Here is a 20,856-nt window from a genome sequence, read left to right on the forward strand (position 1 = left end):
TTATTTGGGACACTCTGTATCTTGTAAAAATATTTTTAAATTGTAGCTCTAATAGTCCTTCAACGAACACAAAACTTACAATTTGTAAAAATCTAATCGTTTAGCTACAATACTCCGTGTCGTATGTGGTGAACAACCCTGTATAATATAAAACCAAAAATCTAACTAAACTTTTGAAAACACTTCAAACTCAATGTTGTCTTACCTTCTGGAATATTATTTACAATAACGTGTCTTAAAATGGAGCTGAGTCTGTCAAACCACATAACCGGATCAGTCTTGGTACCCTTGGTGGGGCTAACATTTTGGTCAATAAGATGGCAAAGAGGATTTACCTGCATTAAGCACAATTCACGCATTGCGGGCGTTATTTCATTCAGTGGCATAACTGCTATTATTGTACTGACACCTAAAAGAAATAAATATTTTAAAGAATATTTTAATTGTTGTTATTTAATGGCGCAGATCGCAGAGTAGCAAGGAACTCGTTGCTTGCATATTTTGCATCAACATGTCAAAAATGTTTATTTTTGGAATGCAATAAAATATAGTTTTTTGACAGTAGTACCTAATCTGGGAACTTACGTTGGGAGAAACAATAACGCATAAAATTTGATAAAAAAAGGGCGGTATTTCTATTTTTTCAAAAATATACCGCCGTATTCTTTATATACAGGGTGGTCCGAACTGTATTCCGGAAACTTCGGCAGCATATTCCTCAGATTAAAATATGTAAAAAGGCTCTTATAAATGTATGTCCTAAAATGCTTAGTTTTGGAGATACAGGTTGTAGAAATTTCATTTTTATTTCGATTTTTTCCAAATAATTTATGAAGTAACGTCAATATTTGGATGAAAATTGGTGTCTGGGAGTTTTTTGACATGAGAAATTTCATTTTCATGTTAATATAACTCCTACTTGTAGAGGGCGCCACACACATATTTTATAACTGGTTTGAAGAGTAATAACTTTTTGTCCACACCTGTATAAAACTACTGAGTAAAAAAATATACATTTACGACTTTTTTTACATAAAAAAGGTCTCTTGGTAAAAATCGCTACGAGTAATGGTTCTCGAGATATTTGCGATCAAAATTATCAATACCCGTCATCATTGACATAAATATTAAATATGTTGACTAAGTAGTTATTAGACTGAAATCATAAATTTGAACGTTTTTGTGCCAAAAGTTCGACAGAAACTGTTTAATCATAATTTTTTCGCAGAAAAATTTATGATTAATTTAAAAAAAATAAAATTTCAGTCAAATAACTATACTCAACGTGTGCTTATTTTTTGTAATAACATGTATTGACTATTTCCATTTTAAATATCTTGAGAACGGTTGCTCGTAGCGATTTTTACCAAGAGAAATTTTTTACGTAGAAAGTCATGGAAATGTATATTTTTACAGTCAGTAGTTTTATATAGCGATGGGAACTATCGAATGAATTAGACTATCGAATGGTTAATGAATGAATGATTTCAACTATCGAATGGTTTTATTCGAATAAAATCATTCATTCATTTGTAAACTAAAGCATATGTGACAACCTCGCCGTGCGACTAAATGGTTATCGTTGAGCCACGACTATCGAATGCTTTTGATAAATGAAATTTAGTATTCGTTTGGATTTTGTATGCGTCAGTGCATTATTGGTTCTTCCAAATTTTTATAACTTCGCCGTATAAATACTGTGCTATTTTTGGCGTTTATTAAAATAGTTAAAATACTAAAATAGTAGTTATTTTTTAATTTTATTTATTGACGATTGTGTGCATGTGCAGGTGGTCAAAATTTTTCCGATAATTTGTGTGGTTTTCCGTAGTCCGATCTTTCAATTATTTCATTTTATATGGTATATGGTCTATTTTTTAATGGGAAATTTTGAGAAGTAGCAATTTTTAAGAGAGATGAGATGAACTTACAATTAATTTTAAAAATACGTATTTGTATTTTAGATGTTTTAATAATATAAATTAGTTGAACTTAATAATCATATTTAAGTAATGTGGTTGTATAATCATATTTAAGTAATGTGGTTGTATAATCATATTTAAGTAAATGGTTATCGAACTCAAACTATGGGGTGAGAAAATTAAAATGAAAGTTTTACACGTGCCAATTCAAAAAAAAAGTTAACGATGTTTATATTTTGTTTATGCTAATTCTCTTACATGTAGTTTTTTGCGAAGAAAAAATATTTCATTTATTTTTTAAAGTAAATGCCAGTAAAAGTAAATATAATTTTTAAATAGTAATATAAAGCACCTAATATAAATAATTTTGATTTCTAATTTTTTATTTATATTTTCCTTCCATTACACTGCATGCTTAGAAAATTAATAAATGTTTATATTTCATGATTTTAAAATTTGTTGTTAATATAACAAATTAGTTCTGTAATTATTATTATTTAATAAACCAACGTTGCCAAAAAAATTAGAGACTATATTATTTTTAAATAGGATCTAATATAAATAATTTTGACATCTAATTTGTTGTTCATATTTTTGCTACTACTTAAAAAAATATTTATATTAAATGATTTTAAATTTTGTTGTTAATAGGTATAACAAATTATTACTGTTATTATTATTTATTAAACCAGTCTTTGCTTAAAAACATTAAAAATAATTTTCCTACATCCAAAATAACAAGTATTATTGCAGTGTAACAACAGAATATTAATAAAAAAATGCAGAATATATAGACATACTATCCCTAACTAACTAAAGCCAAACAATAATATTCTTTGCTAATATCAACTAATACAAAAATATGGCAACAGCGCCCTTCATAATGTATTTTCTGTGTAAATACTAGCACCTCAATAAAAAAAATAATGTGTCCTTATCTATATATGACTCCGCAAAAATCAAAGATGCCGGCTTCTTTCATAGCATTGCCACCGACCGCTTTCTCGGAAAAAAACCTACGTCGCCGGGCGACAACTAAAATTCAGTTAATATTTTATTATAATCGATCCTGACGAATAAATGAATTTCATAAATGAATGAATTTTATAAATGAATGAATTTTATAAATGAATAAATTTTATAAATGAATGAATTTATACAGGCATGACGAAAAGTTATTACTAATAAAACAGTTACAACACATTACCTATGGTGGCGCCTTCTATTTATAAGTACGTCGCCGGGCGACAACTAAAATTCAGTTAATATTTTATTATAATCGATCCTGACGAATAAATGAATTTCATAAATGAATGAATTTTATAAATGAATGAATTTTATAAATGAATGAATTTTATAAATGAATGAATTTTATAAATGAATGGTTTTTGCTGCCATTTTTAGGACATACATTGATACGAACTTTTTTACTTATTTTTATCTGCAGAATATGCTGCCGAATTTTCCGGAATACAGTTCGGACTACCCTGTATACCATCATACTTAAAAAATTTACCTCGTTTTTCGGCGGTATTCATGTTGATGAATATGTAAAAGCGTCTAACGGCGGTCTCTCTTTAGTATACCGTCGGCGGTATAAACATAAGTACATATAGTTTATTTTTAACGCGTATTTTGGCGCATTAAACAAGTTTCAACTAGACTAAATTAAAAATTAACTAAACCAGCCCATTTTATTTAACTTACCTTTAAAAAGTCCCACTACAGCCTCATCACTGATTCCGAAAGTGTCAATTTGGTGCAACAATTGCAAAAGAATCGGCACATGTCTAGACAAATTGTCACTGCACGTTGCGCAAATGTTCTGTAATGCATTAGCAGCTGCAGCACCTAAAAATACATAAAACATTTTCTCTTTTAAGAACTGTTCTAAACAAACAATATTTACCTAAACCAGGTTGGGCAAGAGCATGAATTAGAAAATTTAAAACTGGATCTAAGACTTGAGAATGGGATTCAATCCATTCGCATAATTCTCCTAGTAGTAAAACTGAAGTGTAACGCACTGCGATATGAGTGGTTTCTGGAATATTTATGATTGCTTCTATTACATTTGGAACGACCTCATTTTCAGAACTGAAATAGATATGTTATAAAGCGGGGAACTTACCGAAAAAATAAATTCTCAGGCATTTTACAACACCACAACCTTTACATAGTTTTTTTCTAAGAAAATAACTTGTGTACTATAATATACCGTGCTGGCAACTCTTGCTTTTGGGTCGGTATTTACATGTGTGGAAGTAAATCGCATAGGGTCGCATAAGTCGGAGTGAGAGAAACGCGACTGTGTGCTGTTGCGGCGTTGCCACATTTCTCCGGTACGCCTTTCCCTATCAAAATTTTTTAAAAAACTTTTTTTTCGAAAAGATAACTAGATAAAATCATTAGATATGTTTCTGAGCATCTAAAGTGGAATTATAAGGATATCGTTAAGGTGTTCATTTTTTATAGCGAGAAAACTCAACTTTTTAACACATAACACGCGATAACTCAAGAAGAAACTTTTTTTATTTTCAAGTTCCGATCTTTTACAAGATGTTTAAATAAGAAAATTTTGATAGGCTTGTTTTCTTTCCATTCAAAAATTTAAAAAAACCGTCCATTTACTTTTTTTCAGTTTTCAGCAATGGTGTAACTTTCTTATTTGTAAAGATTTTCACATACTGTCTGCGAAGAAAATATAGCAGAAATATTAAGAAAGTTTTTGAAAAAAACTACAATCAATTATTTCTAATGGATTTTGAAATATCGATTTTTGAATTCAGAGTTCTAATAGCGCGACCACTATCGAACACCAACTCAATTCCACTTATTTTTACCAAAAGTGCAAGTGTTTCTAACTTGCACTTAAAAATTTACAAGCTATAGGGGAAATTACAACGACTCGTTAATAAACAAACAAATAAAGTATCACGGGACGTAATTAAATCGTGAAACTGAACGCATAATGACCCTTTCCTATAATTTTAAGTACTGATTGGGTCGACCGCGAAGAATCTGCTATATCCCCTTCTACGTCTCTTAGCAATGTGTACAGGGTGAGTCAACGATAAAGTCCATTATCTCATTTGTTTCAAGGTTTACAAAAAAAAATTAAATATAAAAGTTATAGGTTAAGTTACACATTTTAAAATTATTATAAAGTATACAAGGTGCTTCAAAAAAGTGTGGCGGATATAACATATGTTTTTTTAAAAGCAACACCCTATTTTTTATTTTATTTTTAGATTCTACGTAAAATTCCATAACTTTTTTATATATGTTATATACCTAAAATTAATAGTTTTTGTAATATTTTAATTTGTTTAAACAAATGTTAAATTGCAGTGTGGTAAAAAATTGTCTGTGGTGCCATTGTTTCTGAAGTTGGAATACCAAAATTTGGTGGGAGTGTTTTATAGACATATATGTAAAGATATATGTAAAGATATTTTAGTTAAATGATACAGGGTGTTCAAAATATATTTATGAATTTAAACTACTTAAAATTAAAAAATCTCAATTTTTTTAAATGGTACACCCTATATCTTATCATTTTTTCTGATAGATTTTACAAAACTCTTCAACTTTTATTAAGTTTGTCATATACCTATTTTTAATAGTTTGCGATTTATTTCAATTTTTTCTATTTTTACCCATATTTTTAATACAATTATCCTATAAAATCATAGTTGCCATGACAAAACAAACCATTTATTACTTAATAATTAGTTACAACTGCTGGTATTAGTTAAAGTTAATTAACTTTACTCAAATAAACTAAAATCGTAGTCGTGAATTTCTTGGTGTATTTCTATATTATGAAAGAGAACACTTGGATTTTCCGTCGGGGCGAATAGCCACAGATTAAGGTAATACTAGATTACCTCATTGTTGAAGAATACTGATATAAGAATTTTCTTCGACATACAGTAAAGTTTTTTTCTCGTAGTAATTCTGGTTTATAATTCATTTGGTAAAGCCAATATTACTACTGCTGTGAAACCGTCCCATTACACACTGAAGATGTTTTCTAGATAATCTACATCTATTCTTATACTCCTTAGCAAAGTACCATATAGTATATAGTACTGAACGAAAAAATATGTTTTTCTTGGCTTGTTCGTGTATATCAGTCATATTGACCAATTCGTTTCAGGAAAATCTGTAACTATTATCTCCACCATTTATACTTATTACAACAAATTAAACTAAAATTCAAATTTTGTCCTTAACTTGCTTAACAGACAAGACATTTTGATAATTATTACTTTTTGTCATGGCAACTACTATGATGTTATAACGTAATTGTATTAAAAATATGGGTAAAAATAGAAAAAATTGGAATAAATCGCAAACTATTATAAAAGTTGAAGAGTTTTGTAAAATCTATAAGAAAAAATGATAATATATAGAGTGTACCATTTAAAAAATTTGAAATTTGTTAATTTTAAGTAGTTGAAATTCATAAATATATTTTGAACACACTGTAGCATCTAACTAAAATATCTTTACATAGATCTTTTTCTATATCTCTATAAAATTCTCCTACCAAATTTTAGTTGTCCAACTTCAGAAACAATGTCATCACTGACAATTTTTTATCACACTGCAATCTAACATTTGTTTAAACAAATTTAAATATTACAAAAACTATTAATTTTCGGTATATAACATTATATATAAAAAAGTTATGAAATTTTACGCAGAATCTAAAAATAAAATAAAAAATAGGGTGTTGCATTTAAAAAAACTATTGTTACGGATTCCGTGGGTCCACTATTTAAACTCACGATAAAATACTTAACGAATTTATTTGTCTCACTCTGTACACACAACTTATACTATTTACAACACAACTTATGCAACTACTATTACTCTATCGGTATTTCGCGGTATTATCAAACTTCAGACTTCAGACTATCTTCAGACTTCAAACTTCCAACTTGTCCAATTGTCAAAGCGCGGGCCTTATATACCCCCTGGCGGTTGTTTCTAGATTTTTCTAAAAAATTCTATAATTTTCTTTACTTTCTGGCGAATGCGCCAGGTTCCTCAATGCACGTTGCGATTATTTAGCAGTATGCAGTTATGCAACCAGTAATACACCTTGACATTGCCCCCTTCTCAAATTTGATCGTCCCGATCAAGGTTTCCTGTCTGGTATCTCTTCAATCGATCCAGATGAACTACTTTCATCTTACTTCTAGGGCTGCGTTGAATCCGGTACACAACATCATTTATCCTCTTGATGACTGTATTAAGGACCTTCCCATGCTGGAGTTAACTTTGGGGACCTTCCTTTCTTGCGCTGTGGGTTATACAACCATACCCTATCGTCCTGTTGAAATCCTGTAAACGAATTAGCTCTGAGGTCATCGTAACGAGCTTTCATCCGGTCACTGGCTAGCGTAATTTTACTTCTCACGGCCTTATGAATTCCCAATAATCTTTCCTTCCTATAACGATTCTTTCGAACGACAGTCCAACGTTATCTTGTTCCATTTTCCTCCAGATCGAGTACTTGGTCCTTGTCTAGCTGCGCAAAATCTTACAACGTTGACACCATTTCTTAACATCTTCACAATAATCCACCCAGTAAAAAACGGTCTCTCAAGCTTGCTCAGGTCTTGTTTACCCCAAGATGGGCTCCAGTTTTTACCACCATGAATTTCTTCCAATACCTGGGTAACTTTCTTCCTTGGTACCAGCAGTAACTGAGTTGTTACTGTGCTGCCATCCACTTTCCCATGTGCGCTTTAACAATCCATTCTCAATAATCCAGTGAATTCCATTGAGCCCAGAGAGCTTTGGAAACGAGCCCCTCTGTCCGCAATATCCTGCCACGGTGGTCTCTCGCGTACCTTTCCTTGAGCCGTAGTATTGCTCGATGTCTGGATCTTCCATTTGATCTTTCCTCAATTGTATCGTCGTCCATGGTTCGTCAGTTCTAAGCTTAAAATTCCTTATTCTAATAGTGCTTTCGCGATGTTTCATTTTCTTGTCCAAGGTAGCTCGTCGTCGATCTAGGTCGTTGTCGATAATTTGTACCCCGTCCTACACGGCACCCAGCGGTTTTCTCTAGTTTCCCGAACACAGTATTCTTGGTATCACCAGGTATCATCACCAATTTTCGATGATCTTTCTTCCATATTTCCTGGTCTCTTCTCTTTAGATACAGAAAATTCCTCATTTCCGATTTTCAGGATGTTTCTATGGTGATCAAACGAAAAACCATATTGACTGATCACATCCATACCCATGATAAAATCATCTTCAATGTCTGCCACTAAAACGCTATGCCGAAACTTCAAATTCCCTAACTCCAATTCCATGAAAGCCTCTCCCCGTACAACGGCCATTTCCCCCGTAACTGTACGTAAATACACTCTTCTTCTAAGGGGCATCATCTTCAATCCTTGCACTGAGTAGGGATGTCGATTCTTTCTAAAAAAAATCGATCTTCGATTCGATTTGAATCGAAAGCATTGGAATCGATTCTCGATTAAATCGAACATCGAAATATCGATGTTCGATTAATCGAATCGTTAGTCTTTGTAGTTTGATTTGGTTTACTGTTTACATTTTTTCCAAAAATCAAAAACAATAATAAGGGAGTATATTGAATAAACTATAGTATCTACTTGGCATTTATTAATTTACATTTCCCAATAATTGAAATCAAGTGATTTTAAAAAAATTAATTTATCTAGCCGCTCAGGATCTAAGCGACTCCTTTCATCACTTGCAATATTTCCCGCAACAGAAAAAAGTCGTTCACAAGGAACAGATGTTCCAACTACACAGAAATACCTATTAGCAATTGGCCTTATTGAACTATAAAAGGAATGTTTGTGATTGTGCCAGTATGAGATGGGATTGGTAGTGTTGAGGTCGACTACAGGCTGGGCCAAATAATGCTTGAATTCATCTTGCAAACCTTCTCCTTGAATCTCTTGAGAAATTGAATGACGCTGATTTTTCACCAATTTATTATGGAATTCCCAAATATTAGGCTCCTCTGCTTCTGTAATCTGGGGTTGAATATGGGCTGAATTTTCATGAGTTACATCTTTTTCTAACTGGTTTTTGAAAATCCTAATCATAGTATTGATTTTATCGATGGCTTTCGAGCATGCCAGTTTATCAGAAAAATGTATTTTCTTAAATCTTGGATCAAGTATAGTTGATATGGCCAGCATGTTGACTTGTTCTACTGTGCCAAACCTTTTTTTAAATCCCTCTATTATTAATTTTTTTGTTGCAGTGCCAACTTCTGTTTCTGTCTTCATTGCACTATATGTTTCAAAAAGACATGATACTATTGGAATTATTTTGCTCGACGTTACAAATTTTTCTGCACACACTTCTTTTGTGACAGCTTCCATGGGTTTCAAGATATTTATGAGATCTTTAATAGCATCTAATTGACTTGCTGACAACATAGATGGAGCTTTCGGGTGGTTGAGTAATATTGGAGCTATAAACTCTGATAATTTCACAAACCGTTCTATCTGGTAATATATAGAGTTCCATCTTGTACAAACAGACTGAATCAATTTGAGTGGTAGTCCTGTATTATTTTGAGCTTTACGAAGGGCATCAGCAGCATTAACGTTTTGTTTGAAGTATCTAGTTATATCCTTTATAATGTGTAGCAATGCTTTAGCACTCTCTACACCATCTTTCTCTTCAAAAGGTTTTTGAGCCACTAAATTTAGTGTATGTGCAAAACACCATATGTGTTTTGATTTCCCATACGCTGTTATTACCGCCTTCACTATGTTGGCACCATTGTCCGTTATGACAGCTGTAACTTTTTCTGATGTTATGCCCCATTTTTCCGCCATTGTAGTTATCATTTGAGTCAAGTAATCCGCATTGTGAGGTTCAGTTAAATGTGACACACCAAAATTTATACTCATCAGGTCACCTTCATCAATAAAATGGCCTGTTAGACCCATGTAACTCCTTGTATTATGTGGGTCTGTCCAGATGTCCGTAGTTAAACATATTGACTCCACATCTACAAGCTTTTCCTTGAATTGCAGTGAAACAATATCATACTTGTCATCTATCATTTGAGTAACTGTGCGTCGTGAAGGAAGTTTATATAAAGGCACTGTTGTTTTCATGAGGTACTGGAACCCTTCTTTCTCAACTGTGTTCAGTGGTAATGAATCCTTACAGATCATGAACATGATGGCATTATTTATTTGTCCATTCTTATTTCCATTTACTGAAAGAAAAATGTACTATTTTTAATTTGCTTACAATAAAGTAATAAAGGTCATTCTTCATAACAAAAAATAATTTGTCATACCTAACTGCAAAAAATCTCACCTTTGAATGATTTGATATTATTAACACATAAATCCATAGTTAGCTGATTAAAGTTTGACTTTTCCTGTGATACTGATGATGATGCTACACTTTCCAAGTCAGAATCACAGTCTTTTGAACTAATCAAACTTGATTCGTTTTCATAACATAATGTGACAGGTTTCTCTTTTGAAGTTGAAGGAGCATCAATATTATTTATCTGGAAATAATAAGCACTTTTTACTTCATTATTTTAGTCGAACCAGAAAACTAACACTTTCAAAATAGTTTCTAAGCATGCACATTGCACTAAGACTACGGAGAGGTTATTGATATATACAGTAGTATATAGATACACACTTCTATTTCTTTGTTACCACCACCAATATGATTATTTGCCTTTGCCACCACTTGCTTACGTTGACTTACGGTCTTGATAGTTGGATGTCTACGTAATAAATGGTTACGTAAATTTGTTGTGTTTCCGCATGTCTTCACTTCAATGTGACAATGCTTACATATGCCACTGGATCCTTTTTTTACAAAATGTTTCCAGGTATCACTTTTACTTGACATTTTAGGCTAAGAAAAAAAAGAATGTTTTAACAAACATACTGTATATATATATAATAATTTATGTTTCACTTACCTTTCGGATCGTGTATTTGATCCTGTATTTGATTTTATCAGAATATAACACAAGCAAACACAATTTTAAAACTAAAAATAACACGAGGACGAGGACCAAGAATTACGATTCTTGCTTGCACGAGGATTACGAGGTAGGAGGAGGCTGGAGCTGGAGCTTGAAGGAGGAGCGGAGACAGCCTTTAATCAAAGTTTACCTAATAATTTGCAATCATTGTTTGCAATCGTTTATTACAATAATTTATTATTGCAATAATCATGCACTTGTCAAGTCAGTAAAGTTATGTTGTCAGTCTTGTCACATGTCGAAATACTAATAGCGGTTTCCATTGGGGCTAATGCGCATCGAATATATTTTTGTTCTTTGTCTTTATTACTCAACGTCAAACGTCACTTAACAGAGATAGAAATACACTCAGTGCGCACCACGTACCAACGGAAACTAAAGTCCCTAGATCAGAAACCGCTATAAAATTAAAATGCTACAAACATTGTAGAAGAAAAGTAGTTTTTTCTTTTGGAAAGTTGCCACTCCTGACTCGCATTAAGGATGTCGTAAAGATGTTATGAAAGTGTCGATACTGTTAGCGGTTTACATCTTTTGTGACGTGAGATATGACATGAAACCATTATAACGTGAATCGGTCCGATTCGGGCAGTTCTTAGATCGATTCATTGAATCGATCCACCGTCTCGAATCGATTCAAAAAATCGATTATTTCTCGGTAAATAATCGATTTTTCGATTAATCGATCTGAGATCGACATCCCTAGCACTGAGTTAGTCCGCACCAACGATACCATAGCGCCTGTGTCCACAGTCATTCGAATTCTTCTACCATTGACCTTCCCGTTGATCACCAAACTGTCAGCGGTTTTTCCTAGACTCCTAACGGAAAACATCCTAGGGGCTCTGTTTTCTTCAGCCAATACTCGCTCATTAGTGTTGATTTCCTGGTGCCTATGTTCTCTCGATGGTAAACGGAATCGCATTTGGACACGGCAATCCCGTTTGATGTGGCCATTCCTGCCACATCTATAGCAACTTATGTCCTGGGATCTTCCGATGTGCCGATGTTCTCTTTATGATGAACGGAATGGCATTTGGATGCGACAATCCCGTTGGATATGGCCATTCCTGCCACATCTATAGCACCTAATATCCTGGGATCTTCTCTGGTTCTCTGTCTGGGTGTTGTTGCTACTCTTGTTCACTAGTAACTCACATAGTTTACTAAACATCTCCTCCAAACATATGTGAGAACTTCCGGGCTGTTCCTCGACCGTTACCGATCTTATCTTCGGTCTAGGGATGGCGCTAAAAGCAACTTCAATTTCTAGCGCCCTGACCAGTGTTTCGCTGCTGGTATAAAAATCGGGATATTTGCAGCGCCCTCTGTAATTCGTTGTCCCTCGGTCCGCTGATAAAGCACTGAGCAGCGAGTTTTCCTCCTAAATCCTTCCGGTGCTACAGGATACGCTAGGTGTTCCTGCGACGTAATGTCTGCTTCAAATTCCTGCAGACTCTCTCCGGACAGGACTCTGCAGGCGTGTCTTGATCTGGGCCTGGTAAAGTTGGCGTCGATGTTGGTCGCCATATCTTCTGTCCAGTGCAGTGACCAAAAGTTTGGTATTCCTGCTGTTGGGCTGCAGGAATAGTTTGCAGCACAGTTCCAGGGCAGGGCCACGCAGCGCGATGACAAGTGCCGCTGCTTTCTCGGTCAGTCCATCCGTTGGCAGTGGCGGCTGCTTCCAAACTGACGGTGGTACATTGTCCACATGTCGTTTTGTCCATCGTAGGTCGGGGCCTTAAGGTTCGCTGTTCCTTGAACGCCAGGTGTCTTTACTTGTACCTTGGTCTTCTGTAGGTCCATCTCAATCTTTCTATCTTCTGCTGAAGGCGTTCCTCCAGATCTTCTCTACGGCTTCTTTGAAGGTGGATTTCTTGCCTTCTTTCTAGTTCTTCAAAGTTCTTCTTACCCAAGACGGTTTGATCTTCTTGTCTTTCTTTCTGGCGGTGCGTCTCTATATCTTCTAAAATTTCCCTCCATTCATTCTTCTGACGGATTTCTAAATTGCCTAAAATTTTCTCAAGCCGGTCCTGCTCTTCTTGTTTTTCTTGTTCTCGTTGTAATTTTTCCTCTTCCTTATCTTTACGTAGTCTTTCTTGTTCTTCTTGTTTTTCTTGTTGTCGTTGAATTTTCAAATCTTCAAAAATTTTGTCAAGCCGGTCCTGTTCTTCTTTGACGGCGTAATTTTTCTACTTCTTTTTCTTCTGCTTTCTCTCTTCTCATATTCTCCATAAAATCGCCCAATAATTTGCTTACTTCTTCCATTTTCCTCGCTTGTTCTCTCGTACCAACCATAAAAATACTCTGATTCGGTCTAAAAATCGTCCAATCCACTTAATTTCTCCTTAAAATCCTCTTGAATCGCACTTCCGACACCAATTGTTAAGGATTCCGTGGGTCCACTATTTAAACTCACGATAAAATACTTAACGAATTTATTTGTCTCACTCTGTACACACAACTTATACTATTTACAACACAACTTATGCAACTACTATTACTCTAACGGTATTTCGCGGTATTATCAAACTTCAGACTATCTTCAGACTTCAAACTTCCAACTTGTCCAATTGTCAAAGCGCGGGCCTTATATACCCCCTGGCGGTTGTTTCTAGATTTTTCTAAAGAATTCTATAATTTTCTTTACTTTCTGGCGAATGCGCCAGGTTCCTCAATGCACGTTGCGATTATTTAGCAGTATGCAGTTATGCAACCAGTAATACACCTTGACACTATGTTATATTGGCCACACTTTTTTGAAGCACCCTGTATATTCTATAACAATTTTAAAATGTGTATCTTAACCGTCCCTATAACTTTTATATTTAATTTTTTTTTTAAACCTCGAAACAAATGAGATAATGGACTTTACTCTATCGTTGACTCACCCTGTACAGCTTCTCGGTTTATTTCATACATTTGACAACGTTTTTACTGTTCTCTTTTTGTTCAATACATTATAAACACATTGTCCTCTTCTTACATATGGAAATCTCGACCCAAAAAATGGCCGACTTAAACTCCGGTTTATCAGTGTCGTTCTAATTTTATTTAAAAAATCTAAAACTATGATGGTAGGGTAGACGTGGGGTAGACTCAATAATTTGTTGTTTTATTTTACGTTGTGAATAAATGTTGGTAGTTATTAAAATTGTTATAAAAATATATAATTCTAATAAAAATAGATAAGTTATAATAAGTATTTATTAACACAACCATCCGATACGCTACTGAAGCAGGTAAGTCAAATTAACGTATCTAAATTCTTTGACATCTAATCTTTGACAAGTAATAAATAAAAGCTAAATGCAAGAAAAAATATATAATTTAGTTAATTTAAGTGAATTTCATAAATGATCGATGTACTACACGTATGTATATTATATAGTCACTTACTAGAGCAAAAGTTGTTCCATTATTTCACTCAATTTTTGCCGAGATCTACCACGCACGCTACACAACCAACTATTTTAGAATCTTTTCGATAAATCGCGATAGTGTCACTGTTAATTTAAGTTCTGCCACAATTTCCATCTAGATTTACTACCTTTATACAACTATCAGTAGTAGAATAAATAATAAATAACATAAAATAAGCTCCGTAAAGACTGACAAATCCACAAAATTTCAAATCAAATTCAAATGTGTCAAATGAATCGTCAAACAGAACTGTCAAGGATCCCCACCCTAGAGTGCTTTTATGGTGCTTTTTCCGCCCACCATGCATGAATACATGGATAGCATTATGCTCCTTCCTTAGTCTTCTTATTCAAAGATCATGACTAACCCAAAACTAACCTTTGCCAGCCCTTAGTATACTAACCTTAATACATATTTACCAACAGCCCTCATAATATAAAGAGCCGCTTCAGTCTGATCCCAGGTCACACCCGCATTTTGCAAATTGAGAAACATCTGCCTAAAACAACTGGTGCTTCCTACTATAAATGCAACGTCCCTAATTAGCTCAGATACTTTTATTCTAAAGTCCTTAAATTCATCTCCATCTTCTAATATTCCTGAAAAAAGATAGTAGATCGATAAAGTTCTTAAAATCGTATTTAATTAAGTTCTTAGTGTTCTTTTTTTTTAGTTAAATCACATCTAACCCGTTAAACGGATGTACAGGGTGGTCGGAATTGGTCTGTTTTAACAGAGAAAACCTATTTCCTGACTAGATAGAGCAAAACCGACATAGATGTCATGGGCTCGATTTCTGAGTCACGTCTTGGGCTCGATTTCTGAGACACGTTTAATGGCATAAACCGCCTTTTGATATTTTTCACTGTCAACTGAGATACGGGGTCTTTTTGATTTTTTTACCATTTTGAAAATTGCCCATAACTTTTTTAATTCGCGGAATAATAAAATTCTGTAAAGACGTTCTTAAGGCACTTTTTTAAGCACAATCCAGTGGCGTACAGAGTTTTTTTCTATGCTTGCTCTTTTTGTCAGAAATAAACTAAAAAAATATAATTTTTTAAATGGAAATCATAGTTGGCTATGAACTTAAAAAAATGCTGACGTTTAACCATTTACAACGATATAAAGTTATGGGTACCTATTTCTAAGAATGAGAGAAATATTAGGTTTTTCATCTTTGTATCGAAGTGTGCCTTCATTTTGTGTTGACCTAGTTGTCTAATTATTTTTTATCGCAATTTAATATTCTATATTATTATTTATCTGCATAATTAGAGACTTTTAAAAAGGTAAATTAACATTCTATATTAGTTTTAGTAATTACAATTGTAATCGATACAATAAACACAGAACAAAGCTAAAAAGCGTATTTTTTGAGTGACGAATATAGTTTTTTTCTAAAACAAATCATCTAAGATGTTCAAACTGAGCACCTTCTTGTTGACTACATAATAAACATCTTTTGCGCATAGAGTTACAGCGATTTATTAGGCGAACTGGTGTAATAAGTCCAAAAGCTTGCCTAGTAGCCTTCTGCAATTCTTCTCTCGTCCCAATATGGTTCTTCCCTTGTATATAAGGTCTTTAATTTTCCCCATATAAAATTCGAAAGAAGTTAAATCACAGGACCTAGCAGGCCAAGATATGGGATCCCTTGTTCCAATTAGATTCTCTCTAAATTCTCCATTTAATGGCGTTTTAATTGCAATTGGTAAAACTCATATAGAATGTTGATTTATCTTTTCAAAAGTCTTTAATTTTGCAGATAAATAATAATATAGAATATTAAATTGCGATAAAAAATAATTAGGCAACTAGGTCAACACAAAATCAAGGCCTGCTTCGATACAAAGATAAAAAACCCTAATATTTCTCTCATTATTAGAAACAAATACCCATAACTTTATATCGTTGCAAAGGGTTAAACATCAGGATTTTTTTAAGTTCATAGCCAACTATGATTTCCAACCAAACAAAATTTTCCATAGCAAAAAAGTAACAGCGATTTGTTAAAAATGCACATTTTTGATAAACACCCCGTAACTCCGAAAGGGTAAGAGATCTAAATGTGCGGTTTTCATCATCATATTTTTGATAAAAGTTGAGCTCCAGACATCGATATTAGTTTTCGTCTATCTCTTATGGAAAAGGGTGTTTCCCTTTAAAAGCATCCAATTTGGCACACCCTGTACAAAACAAAATTAGAAAAAAACAAATACATAACCCTAAGGTATAGTGTGTCCAGCAAAATATTTATATGACAGTGACAGTGAAAAATAGATTGATTAGTCATAATTATTTTGATGTCAACTGTCAAAATCATATAATTATCTCAATGAACAATCTATAATAAAAATCACAATATATTTTTTTCTTATATAAAAAATTAGAAATAAATATTAATATAACAAAGTCATCATATAATTATAATCAGTCACAACTATACCGGGTGCGTCTCAAAAGTGGCTCGCCCCTAAACTTTTTTATTTTTTCAGATAAAAAACGAGATTTGGTATGTTAGTATATGACATAAATTAGGATTGATTGACGTATTCAATTGTTTTCGATCACTTCCTGTTTCACCAGAAATGACTACAACTTTTGTTTTTGAAATTGTACCTTCAATATTTTTTTATTTTATTTTATAAAAAATGACACTCTGAATAGAATGACATATTATATTATGTATGTATACGAGCCCTAACAACTATAAGTTGAGACAAGGTCATATTTTGGAATTATTGCCCTGGTTTTTCAAAATGACTGAAAAATATATGTTTAATTTTTTAAATATAAACATAGCCATATATCCTAAACAACTTGAAAATATTTTTATGAATTTGTAAATCAATCCATATTTACAGTAGCGGATTTTGTTCATAAAAGGACAAATTTGCCAGACAACTAAATGTTGGGACAAATATTTTTAAATAATTAATATCATAGGCCGCTTTGCTATAAACGTCACAAATGTCGCAAACTGTTTACTTCAGCATTGACAGCTTGAAGTGACTCGATACTTTGAGTAGTGAGACTTACTGTAAGTAATTTTAATTTTTTTAATTTTCAATTTTGTTAATTTAATCCAAAGTAATGGTCCGTGGAAAAGCGACAAATCAAAAACTACGCGAAATTATCATTCGTTAATACAGTACGGGAAAAACAATTCGAAAAATTTCTGATGATTTAAGTATTCCAAAAACCACGGTCTTTAATATAATAAAAAAATACGGCGAATCTGGCAGTGTAGGCGTTAGAGGTAAAAGTTCGGGAAGGCCAAAAGTTGTATCTCAGAGAGATTTACGAAATTTAGTAAAAATGTGCAAGTCTGCGAGAAGAAGTACTCTTCGCGAAGTAACATCATATCAAGAGAATGTTGCCGAAAATATATCCACAAATGCGGTCTGGGGTTTTACAAAGTAAACTTTATTTTGTGTGGATAATCAATTACCTGAAGATTATTGATACAAATTCTTATTAGGCCAAAGAAAAACCGCTACTGACAGAAATTCAAAAGAAAAATCGCTACAATTGGGCAAAATCTAAATTATCGTGGACACAAAATGATTGAAATAAGGTCATATTTAGCGATGAGTCTAAATTTGATGTTTGCGTTGGAGATCATCGAAAAAGAATAATACAAAATAAAGAAGAAGCCTTTCATAAAGATTGCTTAAAGAGGGTTGTTAAATTTCCTAAGGGGATTATGGTTTGGGGTTGCATGTCAGCAAGAGGTTTGGGCAAATTAAATTTTATAGATGGCACTGTTAACGCTCAAAAATATCAACATATACTTGAGACCTCACTTTTGCCTAGTGCTCAAGAATTGTTTCCAAACGAAGACTATATTTTTCAACAAGATGGAGCATCGTGCCATTCAGCAAAATCAACTAAAAATTGGTTCCGTAATAATAATATAAAAGTTCTATCCCATCCTGCAAGTAGTCCGGACCTCAATGTTATAGAAACTGTGTGGCATAAAATGAAGCATTATTTAAGAAATCACCCTCAACGAACAATTTTTGATTTGCGGACAAAACTGCAGGAAATTTGGGATAATTTTTATCCTCAAATGTGCCAATTTTTGGTAAATACAATGCCATTAAGAATTCAGGCAGTTGTTAAGGCGAAAGGTGATGTAACTCCGTATTAAACAAATTTCTTGTTGTGCTGTCCCAATATATAGTTGTCAGCAAATTTGGCTTGATTTTGGCAAAATAAGCTATTATCAAAAGTGATTTGTTTGCAAAGTTATAAAAATATAGTAAAATTGTCTAGATCATATTGTAATGTTTGAATTTAGAATAATAAACAAAATAAATTGAGTCGTTTTAACAAATTACTATTTTTATTGCAAAAAAAGACCTTGTCCCAACATATAGTTGTTAGGGCTCTTATGTGTACAAATAAATGTACTTACCTTCACAATCGGGTTCCATCTGGCAATGCCTACACAGCGCAGTAATCAATCTTTCAATATAAGGTCTAAAAAGGTCACTTATGTTATTGTTGCTCAACTGGTAGAGCTGTTCGCTGAGAAGATACCACAGATTAAAAGTAATCTCGGCAACTTCATAATCGTGATGTCCCACGCACATCAACACTAAATCTAAAATTTTCACAGAGTGATGCATATTATTAGGTGCGCTCGACGACACAATTTTATCTAAAAATGATTCGGCCAATTCTGTAAATAATCTGAAACAAAATTAATTCTCTATAGATGTGATTTGTAAAATAAAATTATTCTCAACTTGCCTACAATACTCCATAGACCTAGTCTGGTCTTCGTTTGCAACAGAATAGTGGTACGATGATTCCAGTTGTAGTATATTATTAAACAAGTAGTTTTCTAATTCTATTTGATTATTATTGTTTTCTAATGATCTAAGTAGTGTACAAATACAGTCTGTTGCAGCATCAGATAATTGAATGTTGCTCTAAAAATACTTAAATATACCCAAAAAAAATATAAAAAACATCTTAACTCACTTCCTTCCCTTCGTGAGGCCTAAAATCCAATATTTGAAAGGCTAAGTTGACTATAACACTATCTGAAATTCTATTTAAACTAACAGCTTCAACTGAGACCCAAGATGTAAAACACCTTATCGTTCGAGCTATAATAAGAGAATTTTTTAAAAGATTTCCTGCATAAGTTGTACAACAATGCGTTAAAAATTCTATTACTGTCGGAGAACATTCTTTCAGATCTTCTAAAACCTCTTGACGTCGATTTTCACCAAGTCTAAAAACATATAACATTGAAACTGCTCATATTAATGTATTGTAGGTATCTAGAAAATGAAAATCACTTTCAATTTCTTACCTGACAGATCTACTTTCTAATTCTTCTGGCAATACTGTTAAGATCTCTACTAATGGATAAATGTAAGACTGATTGGAAAATCTGTTTATTAAATCTAGAGTTGCTCTTTGCCAGGATGGCATTTGCAATATTAGATCTGCAAGTGCTAAACATAATTGAGTAGTTATGATTCTACTTGTGTCTGTAAAAATAATAAAAATATTATTATATATTATTACTGCAGGAAACATATTTCTTCGACCTTCAGTAATTTGATTAAAATGTTCCAAAAGTGAATCTCTTAAAGATCCGTAAACTTCAATGGGTAATTCATGAAACGATTGATGAATCTTTGATCTCATTGTCTGTGCTGCAAAATAACACGATTCTAAGTCGCGTTTCTGGTGCAACAGTTCGTCTGCCACCGTCCAAGCATGTACCTGAAATTATAAACTACGATGGTAGATCTATTATGACGAGTTTAACTTGAATTACTGAACGTTTCAACATATTAGATGGAGTTAAAAGGAAATTAATGAATTACTTACAGATCCTTGTAATTCCAAAAGCCATTTGGAAGCTCTTTCTTTTTCTTTTCTATCTGGATTCTGATATAAAGTTGTAACAGCTAAAACTACCACGTCTAGGTTAGGTTTTTGATCCATAATTTTAGAAATTCCCCAAAACTACTCCTAATTACGGTTTACATCTCATAAATACAAACTCATTCTATATTAGTCGCTCAACATTAATTGTCGAAAAGAAATAATAAAAAGACTATTTAAAATATTTCCAGTAAATATTAAAATCCAAAACAATCACAGACAAAATCATGACAGAATTACAATGTCCCCAACCCCAACTGTATATGTTGACAGTAAATATTATTGTTTTATCAATAAATTTATTATTTTCCCTGATATTTGACTAGAAGAGAAATATAAACTTAGATTTTGTTTACAAAATATTATAATATAGGCCATATGACCATACTTAAATTTGCCAATTTAAGTATGGTCAGATATATATATCTGACCATACTTAAATTGGCAAATAAAGTTATATCCTATATAAAGATATATTTTAAAAAATATGTTATGTCATATTATTCTTCTATTGGCAACAATGACAGTGAGTTAGTCTCTTTCTATAAACCAAGA

General features: G+C 32.9%; 2 protein-coding genes across 4 annotated transcripts in view; both read right to left on the reverse strand.

Moving 5' to 3' along the window:
• Positions 1-20,556, reverse strand: part of LOC115888104 (transportin-3) — a 34,206-nt gene extending 13,650 nt beyond the window's left edge. The window contains exons 1-10 of the mRNA XM_030907676.1: positions 20,245-20,556; positions 19,959-20,136; positions 19,718-19,898; positions 19,381-19,636; positions 19,147-19,328; positions 18,809-19,086; positions 14,789-14,984; positions 3,832-4,019; positions 3,630-3,773; positions 206-409 (exon numbers count right to left, since the gene is read on the reverse strand). Coding sequence (XP_030763536.1) covers positions 206-409; positions 3,630-3,773; positions 3,832-4,019; positions 14,789-14,984; positions 18,809-19,086; positions 19,147-19,328; positions 19,381-19,636; positions 19,718-19,898; positions 19,959-20,136; positions 20,245-20,361 — 1,924 coding nt within the window. The 5' untranslated portion in view covers positions 20,362-20,556. The remainder of the gene's footprint in view (positions 1-205; positions 410-3,629; positions 3,774-3,831; positions 4,020-14,788; positions 14,985-18,808; positions 19,087-19,146; positions 19,329-19,380; positions 19,637-19,717; positions 19,899-19,958; positions 20,137-20,244) is intronic.
• On the reverse strand, positions 8,563-11,661 carry LOC115888105 (zinc finger BED domain-containing protein 4-like). 3 transcript variants are annotated; one of them, XM_030907680.1, is made up of 4 exons: positions 10,897-11,661; positions 10,677-10,829; positions 10,269-10,467; positions 8,563-10,164 (listed from the first exon to the last, which is right to left on the reverse strand). In XM_030907680.1, the coding sequence occupies exons 2-4, from the start codon at positions 10,821-10,823 to the stop codon at positions 8,585-8,587; spliced, it is 1,926 nt and encodes a 641-aa protein (XP_030763540.1). In that variant the 5' UTR covers positions 10,824-10,829; positions 10,897-11,661; the 3' UTR covers positions 8,563-8,584. The 3 variants fall into 3 exon arrangements, with proteins under 3 accessions (XP_030763540.1, XP_030763538.1, XP_030763539.1); XM_030907678.1 differs by having other exon boundaries at positions 10,608-10,829; XM_030907679.1 differs by having other exon boundaries at positions 10,608-11,661.
• Positions 20,557-20,856: the final 300 nt, after the last annotated feature.

Source organism: Sitophilus oryzae, unplaced genomic scaffold (genome assembly GCF_002938485.1).
Source record: "Sitophilus oryzae breed Bouriz unplaced genomic scaffold, Soryzae_2.0 scaffold_684_pilon_pilon, whole genome shotgun sequence".
Taxonomy (NCBI): Eukaryota; Metazoa; Arthropoda; class Insecta; order Coleoptera; family Curculionidae; genus Sitophilus; species Sitophilus oryzae.